This window comes from Magallana gigas, chromosome 10 (assembly GCF_963853765.1).
Source record: "Magallana gigas chromosome 10, xbMagGiga1.1, whole genome shotgun sequence".
NCBI classification, from domain to species: Eukaryota; Metazoa; Mollusca; class Bivalvia; order Ostreida; family Ostreidae; genus Magallana; species Magallana gigas.
In genome coordinates, this window is record NC_088862.1 from 10,527,580 (window position 1) to 10,544,760 (window position 17,181).

The 17,181-nt window shown below is 34.7% G+C and overlaps 1 protein-coding gene across 3 annotated transcripts; it reads left to right on the forward strand.

Moving 5' to 3' along the window:
* Positions 1–3,359: 3,359 nt before the first annotated feature.
* Positions 3,360–15,669, forward strand: LOC105320490 (solute carrier family 28 member 3). Of its 3 annotated transcripts, none has more exons than XM_011418432.4 (12): positions 3,360–3,512; positions 5,584–5,814; positions 6,149–6,531; positions 7,388–7,541; positions 8,586–8,777; positions 11,366–11,527; positions 12,100–12,225; positions 12,586–12,713; positions 12,939–13,119; positions 13,599–13,762; positions 13,942–14,053; positions 14,436–15,669. In XM_011418432.4, the coding sequence occupies exons 2-12, from the start codon at positions 5,626–5,628 to the stop codon at positions 14,637–14,639; spliced, it is 1,995 nt and encodes a 664-aa protein (XP_011416734.3). In that variant the 5' UTR covers positions 3,360–3,512; positions 5,584–5,625; the 3' UTR covers positions 14,640–15,669. The 3 variants fall into 3 exon arrangements, with proteins under 3 accessions (XP_011416734.3, XP_011416735.3, XP_011416737.3); XM_011418433.4 differs by having other exon boundaries at positions 3,506–3,624; XM_011418435.4 differs by lacking the exon at positions 3,360–3,512 and adding an exon at positions 3,630–3,740.
* Positions 15,670–17,181: the final 1,512 nt, after the last annotated feature.

The following is a 17,181-nucleotide window of genomic DNA, read 5'->3' on the forward strand; positions in this document are numbered from 1 at the left end:
AACCAAGTTATTATCATACCAGACATTTAAATACATGAGGGCATTAAATTACATTGCTTTAGAAGGTTTTATCTAATCATTAATTGCATGTATCTTCCTCTATGGTACAATGTAATCCTCGATTTATAATTGTTTTGGCATTTATAATTGAATCAGCGCTCTGTCCTTGAATTATTTGTAGTTACTTTGTGTATACTATCAATTAAGCTGAAATTGAAAAACATGCCTTGAGGTTACCGCTTGCACTTCAAATAAATGTATTATTTCTGCTCAATTTGAAATCAATCCAACCCCATACGAGGTTTTTTCCCCCGGTGTTTAAAATCATGCTTTCACCATTATGTGGGAAACACAGGACGTCATGGTCAGATATTTTACACCAATAACCCAGCTTTCAAATCAAATCAATTATGAAAATTTGATTAAGAATATATCAAGATACCGGCCGAATGTGAGAGAGAGAATGAGAGAGAGAGAGAGAGAGAGAGGAGAGAGAGAGAGAGAGAGAGAGAGAGAGAGAGAGAGAGAGAGAGAGAGAGAGAGAGAGAGAGAGAGAGAGAGATATATGTGGTATGCACTTTCGTATTCAAACATTGACAATGCATTCTAGATTTGATTTACAAATCAGAAAGTTCAAAATATTTCAAAGAATATTAAATTAATTTTGTAAATATTTTCCATGATACTAGTGGGATACGCTAAACATATGTGATGCTGATTGTGTTGCGCCCAGTGTGTTTCCTGTTTTTCTCTCATGCAAAGGTAAAGAAATAAAGATATAAGTATTTGACCGGAGTATGACCTATTCCTTACAGTCATTATTTCAATTTTATATTCTATGATGTACTCTCTCTCTCTCTCTCTCTCTCTCTCTCTCTCTCTCTCTCTCTCTCTCTCTCTCTCTCTCTCATGTATTTTTTTGAAGAAGAAAAATTTAAACAAAAACATGTCATTCCAAGAAGCAAAATGCACATTGAAATGGAAAAACATCTTGAGGTTTATATATCTGTGTGTGTGTCTGTACATCAAGTAAATAAATAAATACTTGAAACACCCTGTATCCGTCAAAATAACTTAACGCCTCATTTTACAGAATGGACATTGAGATACGTGTACATGTATAACTTTCAGGTCCGTTTCTTACCCCAAGAAAAACAAAACCATTAAAGTTTGAAAGTTACCCCCGAAACTAGCCATTGTAATATGTATGGATTCCACGTTAAACTGCCCTGAACGGAGATTCCTTTCTCGTTTAATGGGGAAATAAGTTACAGGTGCCCTGGCTCTGTGTTAAATCATGGAAGCGGGTATCCTTTGTCCGAGCTGTAGGGGTACAATACAGTCATGTTTATTACCCAGGCATTGTTATATGTAAAAATCTGTTTTACATGCCGGTTAACTTTGGGGAGTTTTCTATAACATGTTTTTGTCTGTGTTTTAATAGTGCAAATGTCCGGCCCTCGGTGAAAGTACTGTAATCTTCTATATATAATATATACTTTTTTAATTTTTCTTTTCGGTATTCATGTATATGTGTTCACATGTATATACTAGCATGTGAAGCATGAAGAACACTGTCAGACACTATTTTATGGAAGTTTATACATAGCATTTTAAAAAGATAAATTAATTACATTTTTAGGTGTATACGTGTGTCTTATATATTTCCTCAAAGACATTTGATATGAAAATATAAAATAATATTGTGATAACAAATAAAGTAATGCGCATTTAAAGTTTCATACAAAATATTTTGATATCAGCTTTATCAACTTTTTCAATATCAGCTTAGGTAAAACTGCTTAAATCTGATAGATCAACTCATACTCTGTAGAATTTATATGACTGACTCACTCAAAGTTTTACTCGATGTCATCTGTCACTCAATCAAATAGTGCTAATTTTTATTGTTTCAAATTCGTTTAAATTTCATGTTATTGATTTTTCTCCTATTACATGTACATGTATTTAGGCTATCGGAAATACTGAATATTTTCTCGATTCTCGATTCTTTTCAGAAAGTTGCCCCTGAAATCTTTCCGGTCATTAATAAATGTTCTGTCTGTCTGTCTGTCATCCAGTCCTGCTTTAAGTACTATTTCTTTATTCTTTTCAGCATTAATTTCAAAGTTGTTGAACAGCTCTCTGTACCTTAACAAAGACCTAAACAGAGACTTGCTAACGAGTCTGGTTTTCGTTATGATTTTATCAACAGTTACGATAGAGTCACCAGTTTTTACGTTATTTTATGCGTCGAAGGATCAGAGGTGCAGACTGGTAGGGGGATACGACCGTATTGCTTATGTAATATCCTCAGATTTAAAGTTCTTAGATATCGCGAAATGCAGGTGTTATCTTCATTAATTTCATTTCCAGAATTTATTTACGACGTTTCTGTACAAATTGATGGTCGCCGGATTCAGCTCAAAATTTATTTTAAAAAAAAATTAAAAAAGAAAGAATTAAAGTCTACAATCTCTAATTTCTCCGGGTAAAACTAGTCTAGGTGTATAAGTATATTCTTCAACGAATTATTCTTCCTGAATTACATGTCAAATTTCGAAAGCACTTATAAGAGGTATTGCGTCTGTAAAAAGAACGTGTAAAATTTGAATTTTTTTTAAAGTAAATTGAAAGTTTTTGAATTTGAAAGTACTGGGCGAGTTCGATCATTTACTAGAGTTAAACCACGATAATAAGGAAAACTTATGGTGCGCATGTCTGTGTTCGAACGCACATTGGTCGATGTCTGGTTAAAAAAATGAGAAAAATGTTAATTTTACTGTTCATGAAAAAGGACGGACAATACCTTGTAAACACATTAAATCATATGTGTGCACGCTAAAATTTAACACATTGCATGTTGTGCTGATTAAGAAAAGCAATTTTTGGAGGTTTCGCTTTCCGCCGCCATCTTTAAACCACCTGACCAGAGACAGACCAGAGACTCTCCGTTGGTTGGACCACGGTTCCATTTTAGTCGGACTAAAGTGAGTTCGATCTCATTTTAGTCGAACTATGGCGACCGTGGTTTGTGATCGAACTCGCTCACTATCTTCTCTATTGACAGGAATACTGCTTAAGTTTGTAAATCAAGATATTTCGTTTTTTGAGTTATATCAACAAAAGAGGAGAATTTCTAGAAGAGAAATATTACGCAATCAGTCCAACTGTATTAAATTCTTAAGTTCTCTTTACGATTTTCTTAAAACCCTTTCACCTCTAAAAAAGGGACTTGTTTTAAAGTGTTAACCATAGTTTATTATTTGTTTTTCAAACACTATTGAGAATAGTGCACGCGGATTTCAAATTTGTTCGAAAGAGCCGTTGGCGATGATCAACTAGCTAAAGATGTGGACGCAATGAGAATTTTTTTTTTAAATCTCTTTGCCTGTCGATTTGCTGAGGTAGAACGTAAAATGTCGTTACCGTGGCCTCAATGTCCCTTATTCTCCACGGTTCACTGAATTTCAACGACGCGCGACCTGTAGCAAATATAGAAAAACGAATAGGTAAGTGCACAAGTTGTTTTATTCAAAGATATTTTGATGAATTGTAATTGTCATTCATTAAAAATGCATAAGCGGAGTGCACAATGAATGGGGGCGAGGAAATGAGGAAATGGTAAGTCGCACCTGTATTTAGCTTACGTATAATTGGAGGTGTACTAACGGGCCCTGATCTAGTCAGCACTTCTTTGTTTACTAGTATTTGTTTACCTTTCTCACGATCGACAGAAGGTAAGGTGTTAATCTCTCTCTCTAACTATCTATCTCTCTCTTGCTCTTTCTCTCTCTCTCTCTCTCAATACTTTAGTATCTCAATACATAAGTATGCTCAACAATTTCTGAAGAAACATTACCAGTTGTAGGATATACCGGCCGGTGTGATACACTATATTATGCAGTTTGTTGTATTTTTATTCACTTGTATCTCACATATATTTGCTTTTAAAATGTACTTTAATTGGTTTGTAAATGTCGCCTCTCCCCGTGTCGCTGCAATACTAAATACAATGTAATTCATGTATTATATTTATGTTAAGACACATAACGTTCATGTATGTTGATAAATGATCAACATAGCAAAGGCAAGTTAATTTCTACTAAAAAAAAAGTCACGTACCTAAACCCAGGTATAGTAGGTACATACCTGTAATTGGATATCGATATACCCTTACAGATGTATTACTGAAACATCATTTCTGACTCAGGTAGATAGTAAAATTTGTCGAGGTAATTACTACTTTATAATATCTCGTGAACGTTAGTGTAGGTATGGGCTTTCTGGGCATAGCTCTCCTTTTCTCCGGAGAAAGACTAAATGCTACCACATGTTAGAAACAGACATTTTAAATAGACATATTCGCTAGGAGATACATGTATATTCACGAAATCATGTAGCACTGGAGTAAGAGTTGGTTTGTTGACCGAACTCTTCTGTCGAAATACGAGAATCTGCTTTGAAATACGGGGCGGATAAACAAACTCACCAGCCATTAGTATTAATACATGTAGTATGGAATAAAGGGCACTTGAGACGTTCCTTAGTTTTAAATAACTTTGATAGATTATTTTGTCCTTTTTTTACATTAAAACCCATTAATGCCCATAACATTCAGGGTTCATCACAAGGCTATTTTTGGATTTAAAATATTTTAAATTTTCTTTATAATAGCAGGCAGAATGCACATGAACGCTTATTAACAAAGGCATAGTATACAATTCCATTTGAAATTATTATATCAAATAGAAAAGGTGCTATATTACATGAAAATGTAATTATGCAATTTAGTAGTTGAAATCTTCACATTGAGGGGATGAAAAAAAAAGAATATGTTGCAGGATAGGTCGCGATAAATTTCCTAACCTCACAGGCCGAGTTTATATCTGTTTATCATATGATAATAAAGATTATTCTTGATCAATTCCAAGTACATAAAACCATTTTAACAACAGCTTGGACTTTGGGTAGTTGTATCAAACGACAATGTGACGTAGGCCTGTCTATTTCATTGCTGACCACTCAGTCATGGTTCTTTGAAATCAATAGGTTTTGTCTTGCCAGGCAATTTGTGTACATTTCACTTGAAACCAGCCTCATCTTAGTTAACTTGTCTTGACATAAAAAATATAAAGTTACGTCGTACGAAACTCCAAGGTCTTATTCAAATGGTTCTACATCTACAGGTAAAACTATGATTTTATGTGTTTTCTGTTGCAAAGTATATCAATTTTTCGTTACAACCACATTTACATTCAGAGTATAGCAGATTATTTTGTTAGTTTTGTTTAAAGCTGTTTTCATTTTCAAAAAAAAAAATGAAAAAAAGAAGATTTTTCATTAACTGCCTTTAAAAGATTGTTACCGATGTTATTACTAGACCTATCAAGGAAGCTAAAAACTTGAACTTAAAAAAAAGAAACGTACATCATTTAAACGGTATATTTTTCGTTTAATTTATTTTATCGGTTTAGTCATGACCTCAACCGAATCAAGATACTGTATAATTATGTAGGATGTGGATGATTGGAGCACACAGGTAACAATTGTAACTGTTTTTGTTTTCTTTTTTAATACCAGGCCTACATAAGAATACCATTTTAAGATAAAGAAAAACTGATCATGAATGAGGACGGAAACTCGGTACAACTACGTCAGGTTAAACTGGTCGTGGAAAACGACAGCTCCGATTCCAACTACCACAGCCAGCCCGGAAGTACTATGACCATGGTCTCGGAACCGGATATGAAGTTTGGAAAAGACAATCCCGCATTTGTTCCGGATACCGATGCTGTAGAAAAACGAGAAAACGTGATTTTTTTTTTGTCAAATATTTAAAATGATGTTGCAAAAAACAATATTTGAAGAGCTTGGTTGCCTTTCTATATTGCTTAAGAATAATACATATCATTCTTATTAATAAAGATATATTCAAGATCTTATGGTCGGAAAATAAATTGCAAGAAATATAAAACAGCATAATACATTGTATGCCGTATAAACGAAACGATGACAATAACCATTTTTTCACTTTTTAACACTACAACGTTTCAAAAAAAAGTTTGATGGGTATTTTGTTATCACAAATGCATGTAAAATGTAGTTTTAATTCAGTTCAAACTTTTTTGCTTTTTTTGCCCAACAGGGTAAGGTGAAGAAAGATCTCGTTGAAGAAGACGACTTTGAGTCTTCAGATGAAGAACATGAAGACGACTCCCATTACGGCAATGCGTGGTCACGTGGTATCATGCGACTACAAACCGGAATATTTGGTGCCTTCAAAAAATACAATGAAATGGTCTGGACCTGCATATATGTGTGTCTCTTGACTCTGTTCATGGCTTACTTCATCGCCTCTATGCTGTATCGTTTTGGGGACGAAGGCTCTGTTCGGCTCCTTGTTATGACAATATTGCTTGCACTGTTTATTACATACTTTGCGATGCATTCCTTTTTTGGTGACAGGATAACGTTTTATTATTACTGGAGCATGATTGACCAAGACACGCGCGACACTATAGCTCGATGGTAAGCTTTCTTACACTTGCAGTTAATTTTATTTTTGAAGTACATGTACGTTGCCTGGCATATTCGCAACCAACTTTCCAAAAGCCATTACTCAGCCTCAAGTCTCAGTTTTGACCTCAAATTTATCACTTTATTTTTACAAACTTTAGTTGAGGGCTAAGTGAGGAATTCGAAAATTTTGATGACACGGCAGGCCCGAGTTCTTTTTGTGCATTTTTGTTTTGCTGTTTTTTTTATTTTTGTTCGGGGAAGGGGGTGATTGTGGGTCGGTGGGTTATATTTTTATGTGTACCTTCTTGTTTTGTTTTTTTAAGTTGTTTTTATAGGTCGGAGGAGGCTATTTTACGAGTAACTCTTCGAACGCACTGTAAATCATTGTTTAGGTTGACTAGTTCATGCTTAGAAAATTAAGTTAGCATAATAAATAATTGCATATCTATTCTCATCATAATTGACAATGTACAACCAAAACTCAAAACTTAAACATGCTCTAACAACGGTGTCCAAAGCGGGATGTTGGCTAAATGAACATTCCTACCCGTCTGTAATCTTTTTGATGTACTAAATCTAACATACTTCGGTAATTCAAGGTCTCTTGCTAAAATCTCTCAGCAAATTTTTTCAGAAGAAAAAATGTAAATGCACTTAGATATGTTTATGTACATGTATGTATGAAACATTTGAATTTAAAAAAATAGTTAATATACTCTTGTATTTCTTATATAATTCCACCTTCATTGGCATCTTTCGTCACTCTTGTATTTCTAAATTCTACCTTTTTGGACAACTTTTGTCACGTGATAAATGATATTTTTGTTGAATTTTATGGTTGTATTCTCTTTGCTTACTTATGTAGGTTCCACATCATCTGTTGCATCCTGTTGGCCCTTGGTGCGTTCATCTACGTCATCGTAGAGATAGCGCTAAAAACCCCAAATAACCTCATCTCTCTGTCTGGGATGGTGTTCTTTATTCTGTTATTTTACATCTTCTCCTACAATCCCGCCAGGGTAAGTTATCTATTCACCAAATTAAAAATACCATATACAGTAAAACACGCTTATAACGAAATGTCACGGACGACCTGTTTTGCTTCGTTATACAAGCTTAAGTCGTTACATCCGCCAAGTTTACAACATTTAATATGTTTTAGGCGTCAAATCATTTTCAGCGTGTTCGCTATATCTTTGTTTTACTGTATTCACGATCTTAAATGCATATGTGGCATTGTAATTAAAACAGAATTCCATACATAAAATACACTGTACATTATATTTTGAATGACGTCACATGGGAATATCAATCAATTAATAATAAAAAAGAACAATAATTGCCAAATTAAAAAATGTGGAAGTCTGATTTTAGTCAGATCAAAACACCAATAAACAATATTAATCTACAATTGATAATCGATAACAAGTTATTTTTTTGTTTGTTAGCTTATAAAGGTTATCACTCAATGATATTAAATAAAATAAGAAATAACAAAAATAATATGTTTTTTTCTGTGGGCCGGAATAAATATAAAGCTTATGATACTGAGAATATTTCAGGGCTTATTGTGAAGAAAATTGTACCAAAAAAAATGAAAATGCATTTTTTCTTTTCTTTGCTTAGTCTTAATATCTAAGTTCAGTGGCGTCGGAAGCAAACATTGAAGGGGGGGGGGGGGTGCTATACTTATCAATAATCTTGAACCAGCAGAAAATGAAATGAAAAAAGGGGTTATTGGTATGGTTATATCTAACTTTGCCAAAAAAAGTTGGGGGAATGTGCATTTGCTACACGTACTCTACACTCTAGATGTGCGGAAGTGATTTTTTTCTCAGTTAAAGGGTAAATTTTGGGACCTACGTTCTGAGGAATATTTCCAACAAATCATTTTTGCTTCAATTTTTTTAAAATTTCATTTATCTAATAACCTTTTCAACACACAACATATGGGTCTGTGCTCTGATGATGAGAAAAAAATACCCCAAAATTCTCATTTTCTTTATTATTTTTTTTTTCACTTTTAAATGAATAATTTGGTAATTTATATGGTGATTTATCAGGTGAATTGGCGGCCCGTGTTCTGGGGCCTGGCCCTACAGTTCTACTTCGCCCTGGCCATCCTCCGCTGGGACCCGGGATACCGCGCCTTCCGGTGGCTGGGGGACAGAGTCTCCGAATTCCTGGCCTATACGGACGAGGGGTCAAAGTTCGTGTTCGGGCTTGGGTACGAAGAGCATTTTTTTGCTTTCAAGGTAAGACACCATTGACGCCTTGACACTTTATTTTTTTTTCTTCAGGGCATTGTTGCAACCACTAATGAAATAAAACCACCATTGGAATAAATTAGTTCAATTGTGGTTGGGGATGTATTTTATTGGAAGAATCAAACTGCAACCACTATAATTGAAATACAACCAATACTGAAGTGGTTTGATTTCAAAATTGGTTGCAGCAGAGCATTCATGGCATGGAGGGATACTAGTTAAGGAAAAACTTATTCTTTATGTTCTTTTTCTTATCAAATTTTTTTTTCTTTATAGACATATTTATTTTTTTTTTCATTTGTAAAAGAAGGAAGATGCTTCGGTCGGGGGGGGGGGGAGGAGGAGGGTTTCGCGGGGGTGCGCTGCCAAGTTGAATCTTGCCCATTTGTTCGAAGAATATCGATTGAGTAACAAAACGGGACACAAACAGAATATTTAGAAATCATAGAAAGAAAGAAGTAAATCTTTGCTAGTTCATATTATGTTCACATCCCCTCCCCCCTCCCCGGCGAACCATTCATGTCTAGTTGACCAAAACCCACACTCCTGTGAAATGTAAACAGTGTAAATTTTACAGGGATCAACCGATTGAATCTTAGTCTTCAAGACTTATTCTATGGTAATAAAAACGATCAGAAGCAGATAGCATAGACCATTAAACTGTTAAAGGGGGTGGTATTTACCTGAGCATTCCAAGTTTTATTGTTTCGTTTAAGGTACTGTTAGTACATGTGTTACATAAGAGCCCATAAAAATGGACACGAAATTTAACACAACCTTAAGAGACAATTATGTATTGGGCAGTGTGTACTCCTTAATTATCAATATATCTATAATAATTACGTCATATATAAGACTCTTAACGCTGCCCGTGTTATCATTGCACGTTTCACTTCAGGCAAGCGTCAAATAAACTTGATTTGATATTGATATACTGTAACATGCGCAGATTCTGACTTTTTCTAAAAAGGGGGATATTTTTTTCCGGGGGGATGAGGGAGGGAGGTTCTGAGGCCTGTTTCTTTTTAAAATTACTTTGTGAATTTGATAATTGATACTCTTGTGGGGTTGAGGGTATAACATGTTACATTGTAGAAATTGCACTTTAATGAACATTCAGTTTTGTGGATCAACTTAACAACGATATCCTCGAAAATTGGTCTTCAACGAATTTTGAGAAAACCACAGTACGTTATTTGAATAGCCAAAGACTGCAAGAATAACCACCACATTAGAAGAATCGTGATCATTTTAACCTTTTTGTTGTTTATTATTTTTTTCTAGCTTAACATTCTGACCGTCGTAATGTTTGTCAGTTCTTCTATCACAGTGCTGTACATCCCTTGTTGTATCAAAGTGTTGTACAACCCTTGTTGTATTACAGTGTTTTACATCCCTTGTTGTATCAGTGTTGTACATCCCTTGTTGTATCACAGTGTTGTACATCCCTTGTTGTATCACAGTGCTGTGCAACTCTTGTTGTATCACAGTGTTTTACATCCCTTGTTGTATCACAGTGCTGTACATCCCTTGTTGTATCAAAGTGCTGTGCAACTCTTGTTGTATCACAGTGTTGTAATCCCTTGTTGTATCACAGTGTTGTACATCCCTTGTTGTATCACAGTGCTGTACAACTCTTGTTGTATCACAGTGCTGTACAACCCTTGTTGTATCACAGTGCTGTACAACCCTTGTTGTATCACAGTGCTGTAAAACTCTTGTTGTATCACAGTGTTGTACATCCCTTGTTGTATCACATTGCTCTGGAACCCTTGTTGTATCTAAGTGCTGTACAACCCTTGTTGTATCAAAGTGTTGTAAAACTCTTGTTGTATCACAGTGCTGTACAACCCTTGTTGTATCAAAGTGTTGTAAAACCCTTGTTGTATCACAGTGCTGTACAACCCTTGTTGTATCACAGTGCTGTACATCCCTTGTTGTATCACAGTGCTGTACAACTCTTGTTGTATCACAGTGCTGTACATCCCTTGTTGTATCACAGTGCTGTACAACCCTTGTTGTATCAAAGTGTTGTACAACCCTTGTTGTATCACAGTGCTGTACATCCCTTGTTGTATCAAAGTGTTGTACAACCCTTGTTGTATCACAGTGCTGTACATCCCTTGTTGTATCAAAGTGCTGTAAAACCCTTGTTGTATCACAGTGCTGTACAACCCTTGTTGTATCAAAGTGTTGTACAACCCTTGTTGTATCACAGTGCTGTACATCCCTTGTTGTATCAAAGTGCTGTAAAACCCTTGTTGTATCACAGTGCTGTACAACCCTTGTTGTATCACAGTGCTGTAAAACCCTTGTTGTATCACAGTGCTGTACAACCCTTGTTGTATCAAAGTGTTGTACAACCCTTGTTGTATCACAGTGTTGTACATCCCTTGTTGTATCACAGTGCTGTACATCCCTTGTTGTATCAAAGTGCTGTAAAACTCTTGTTGTATCACAGTGTTGTACATCCCTTGTTGTATCACATTGCTCTGGAACCCTTGTTGTATCTAAGTGCTGTACAACCCTTGTTGTATCAAAGTGCGGTACAAACCTTGTTGTATCATTGATTGCAGGTTCTGACCGTCATCGTGTTCTTCAGCTCCTTCATCTCTGTGCTGTACTACCTCGGGGTCATGCAGTTCCTGATCCGTAACATCGCGCGGTTCATGGCCGCCGTGATGGGAACGTCACCAGCGGAGTCACTGAACGCCGCCGGAAACATCTTCATTGGTCAGGTATGACGTCATGTTACTGTGGTGACGAAGTTGTAATATGATGTATGTTGACATCAGGTTTTATACAAATTCAGAAAACTTTTACAGAAGTTCAAAGTTCTATTATTTAATGCCATTGGAAATACTAGTACTAGTGTTAAAATAACATCAATTTTATAAGTATTTATAGCGGTAAGTTCACATCCCTTTCCATAAAAAATGTTTCGTTTTGTCTAAGACAAAACCTCTCATTTTTTACTTAGTATATACAGTGAAACATTCTGCCACCAAATCTATACATTTATATGGATTTGCTGTCAGCAAAAATTAATTTGGCAAAATCTTTTTAATCACTTAATTTAGTAGATGCGAAAACGCCATTTCAACGCTCAAGTTGTTTGGATAGTGTTTGATTCATTGTATAATAGTCATCATTCTGATTTTGTTAACTTGATGAATTCAAAACCACATTAATTTTACCATTCCACCAAAGTTTACATGGTTATACAAAAACTTAATATATAAAGTTTTGGTTACATTCTAAATGCTTTGAGAGTTTTTCAAAGTAATTATGTGGGTATTTTTATTTGCAGAGTGAGGCGCCTCTTTTGATCCGCCCCTTCATTTCTAAGATGACGAGATCAGAACTTCACGCCATCTGTACAGGCGGGTTCGCCACCATTGCCGGAAGTGTCATGGCAGCATACATATTATACAAGGTACAGCAACACACACATCCGATCAATAAATCTCAGCAACGATGTTTATAATTATTATAAGCGCTACACTCTCATGAATGCAACATACTTTTTTGGAAATAATCTATTTCATTTTGGGTTTATTTTGGCATTCACTTGGAAAACTTGCGCATACTAATACCACAAGTACCAATGGCGGCATACAAATTGAATACATACACTACATACGATTCAAAATCGTATAGTTTTTTACGTTGTATTTCACAATTTTTTATGTAGTATATGAGTAATATTTTAATAGGGAGTGTTTTCTCATTAAAATGAATGAACCGCTTAAAGATTCATTTACATTATTCATTTAATATTTTAACCTCTGACTAGGTCCCCGCTAACCATCTGTTGTCTGCTTCTGTTATGTCCGCCCCGGCCGCTCTGGCGATGTCAAAACTATTTTACCCTGAGACCCGGAAGTCGAGGACCGGAAAAGAAGTGTACAATCTGGCATCCGGGTAAGACAACTGTAGATTTTTTGTTTAATACAAATTCTTTCAAAGATGTTTTTTTAATATTTTAATACATGTACATGTGTTTAAAAATATTCTCATAACGAAGTTTATTGTCGACCCTTCAAACATCATCCGTTTGTAAACAGCATTTAAAAAAAAATATGGTCGTTGGTAACAAATAAAACTGATTATAATAAGCCATACAGCGAGTGAAATATTTTTCTTCAGCCAAGAAAGAAATATCATCGAGGCGGCCTCCAAAGGAGCTTCCCAGTCAATATCACTTATCGCCAACATTGCTGTTAACCTCATCGCCTTCATCGCTCTCATCGAGTTCCTAAACCAGACCCTTATCTGGTTCGGAAACCGAATCGGTCTGGAAAAACCGGGCGAGGAACTTTCATTCCAGGTAACCTCTATCGAATCCTTTAAGATTTTTATGTTTTATTATCACATCTTTTACTTTCATAACTGTAGACAGGGACGTATAATTATACTAGTACATGTATATATATACTTCCCTGCTGTAGATATACAGAACTTGTTGACTATTTTGTCAAAGTAAGATAATTAAATTTTGTTTGTAACAAAAAAAAAGATGGCGGATTCTAGCGACTATTTGATTAATGTTTTAAGATATTTTCCCTGGAGGGTATTTTCTTCCACTAAACAGACATTTTTTCCTAATTAAACGTAAAAATATAATTCATAGACATATACAAATTCAAGGTTCTTACGCATATACCAATATACACCATCCCAAAATATGTTCAATGTAATAGTTAACGTATACTTGACTTTCGTAATATAATTTTGATGAGTTTAAATTTAAACGGACTACCTTACATGTACATGTACCTTAATGTCCCTTGGTTACCTTGGTTACAGTTTATCTGTTCGTACGTGTTTTATCCCGTGGCTTTTCTGATGGGGGTAGCAGAGGACGACTGCTTTGAGGTGGCCAAGCTGATCGGAGACAAAACGTTCATCAACGAGTTCTACGCATACACCCGGCTGTCCGTATACATCAAGAACAGAGAAAACCTCACGTGGTACGGTCACGTGTCATTTTAAAAAAAAATCTGAGGCGTGTTCAGAAGAGCGAGTGCTTGTGGGCGCTTGCCGTTGCGAGCAGCAGTTCTGATGAATGCGCCCTTGATCTTTTAATAATCAATATTCCATAATGAAATAATAAATCATTAAAGCTTTTGTTTCTCTTTGTGGACTGTAGGTATGAGTTGCTCCCAACACAGAATTCATCATTTACGGGAGACTGGCATTTTTCAGGGAACGATATTATGTATGATGATTTTAACCATACCTTAGTCGGTGGAGTCCTTCAGGTACGTAACTACTAGTATTGTCCGTTCAATATGTTTTTATTATTACAACGTTGTATTATGTAATTGTATCTGTATGTGTCCTTCAAACTCATATTTTTCGTCTTAATATATATGATTTCCTATAATTTCTAATAAAAATTAATGTATTTTCAGCTGTAGGATTTTTAACTTAATTAAGTTTGGTATTCAATATGAAATAAACCGCTAATATTTAAAAAAGAATAACCGACACAAAACATGAAAAATGTAAACAATGCAAACAAACAAACTATTGAAGTATAATGATATCATGTTAACTTGTTTGTCGTTTATTTTCAGGTATATATATTTAGATGTAAAACGGGTCAGAAATTTTTCAGTTTATTTTTTCTGTACTTAACAGGACCGATCAGTTGTGATATCCACCTATGCCCTGTGTGGTTTCTCCAACATCAGCTCCATAGGGATCATGCTGGGAGCTTTAGGCGCAATGGCGCCACGCCGCCAAACGGCGCTCGCACAGGTTGTCGTCAGAGCAATGATTGCTGGGAATGTTGCTTGTTTCATGACGGCCTGTATTGCTGGACTTCTATACGAATCCAAATAGAGACTGCCAAAAGCCTGTACAATGCGTGCATGTAGAGACTGTCAAAGGCTGCTTAAGCATGTACCACTCATGTTAATTGAAATTTTAAGACTTTCCGGAAGAGTTTGAAAAAAAAAATCATATGTAGTGTCGTCATTTATACGAAATGAAGTCACTTTCCAACGATTTAAGTATCGACAAGACATCATCGACTGTCATTTCTTTGATGTAACCAAGGGCATATTATTGAATTTGAACAATGAATTCATTTACTTGTACATGTAGGCATATTACTAACTCTTATATAGAGATGTCATTTAAATCATTGTTGTTTTTTCCGCTTGTTTGAAAGGACCGAGAAGTTTCGATTGGCATTCATTTTTCAGGAAAAATCATTTTAATGACGATGGAAAGAGGGAGAGGAGTATCGAATACACTTTTTACAACCACATGTGCCTCTCCCCTATCTTTATTTCATTGTCAATGTACTTGTAAAAATATTGATAGTCCCGTCAAACAAAATCATATCGTTATATTTTTTCTTTTATTTGTGTATTCGGAACGTAGATAGGTCTGTGTAGTTCAGGGCATCATATTTCGTTTGAGTATAATTATTTATACTTTTTTTTTATTTCTGTATTTGCAGTTTTTTTTATCGAAAGTATACAAATTACATTGTTTATTTTTAAATATTTTTCATAGAACGGTTTTTAATTCGGTGCTTAGCTTGGATATGGTTAATTTTTTTTAAGACCGACAGATATATTGATTTTGTATTAACTTTTGACAGAATGTAAAGTGAAATGTGAAAAATGTGTGTTTTTTTTTAATCAAACATTGAAAACAAAGTTACGCAATTACGATTAGTTTTTATGAATTTTTTTATATGCAATAGTGTTTCATTGTTAAATTTGATGAATTGAAGAGTTTAGTTATTTTTAGTTGCATGTACTGTATATGTACTGTACATGTATATTTTTTATATTATACCTACAAAGAACATGTAAAATGAATATATTTTTTTAAATTTTATGAAATAAAGATAATAAAAACAGTCTTTTTGGCGAAGGAGAAGGTGTCAAAGGAATAATTTTGTTTGCTGTATGGAGGATCCATGTCCTATTTTCAGTAAAAACCGAAGCCATTTAAGAAGTTTGAATTTTTTAGACGAAGTGGGCTGATCCTGACCCCCCCCCCCCCCTTCTCCAGATCCTCACAAGGGGAGCCTCACACCATGAATGCAATTCCTTCTTCATCAGAATGTATTATTTTAAGCGGGTGTCCACCAAATGAAAATTAAGTTTAAAACACTGTGCCGGATAAATATGCAAGTGGCATATGCCCCCCCCCCCCCCCACACACACACACACACACGCACACACACACACACTTGCAAAAACATGAAACTCACCACACTTGACTTTTCACAAGTTAGTCGCTACACTATTTTCTAAGGGTCACGAAGAAAAGATTGAGCAAATGTATATAAAAAACTGTCTGCTCTCATTAGACTACGGTGGATATTATTCGTAAATTTATTTTGATAAGCTATAATAAATTTCATTTTCCTTGAACTCCACTACAACAGACCACGTGACTCACAAGCTATACACACATGATTCTCACTTAATGAAATTAAATCTTTGAATAAAAGCAATTATTTGTTGACCAATTATTCATTCATATTTGAAAAGCTGACACCAAATTTAGTTATATGCATAAGTAATGGTCCATGGAAGTGTACTCGTTGGAAGAAAAATCACAGCCTTTCCCTTTACGTTTATGTATATTACAAGCATCCATAATGATTGTCCTTCATTTTCAGCCAATGCTGTTATTTGAAGATCAAATGACGAGACAACCACTGACTAGACCACAATTTTTAATTATGATATTAAAGATTTATAAATGATTTTAAAATTTTTCAAACGAAAAGGCTCCATCTCTTTGATTGTTTTTATATACAATGTAATATTACATTGCATATACATAAAAATATAATGCATAATTAGCAAATCTTGTTGACGCAGTGATGTTAATACTTAAAATGAAAATAAATATCTATGATTAAAAAACTATTTAAGACATTACATAAGACTCTGGCTATTTATTGAGTATTCAATGAAATATTTAAAATTTGGTTGACTATTGAAGCATCGCAAACAAAATACCTTTGGCAAAAATCGAGTCCATTTCCTTTTAAAAGAAAGCACCGCCATTGACAAGCCAAGCCCAAGCATAAATATTTTATTATAGGAATTACACTTGCACAAATTCTTGACGTAATCACGTTTGTTTTTTATTTGGAAATAACGGTCAATTTAAAATATACATCACTTTGAAAGTACATGTATATTGATATATTCATATTTGTAAAAATCGATTACATGAACCATATATTGGAGCGTATTTTTTGATTTTGTTTTACATTATAATCTGCTAACGAATATAAAAAAATATTCCCGAGGGAATATCTTACTTAAAACTATTTATCTTTTATGTATTCAGAAACCAAAAAAAAAAAAATCACAATAAGTTTTATTTTTAATGCCTATCAGTCAAC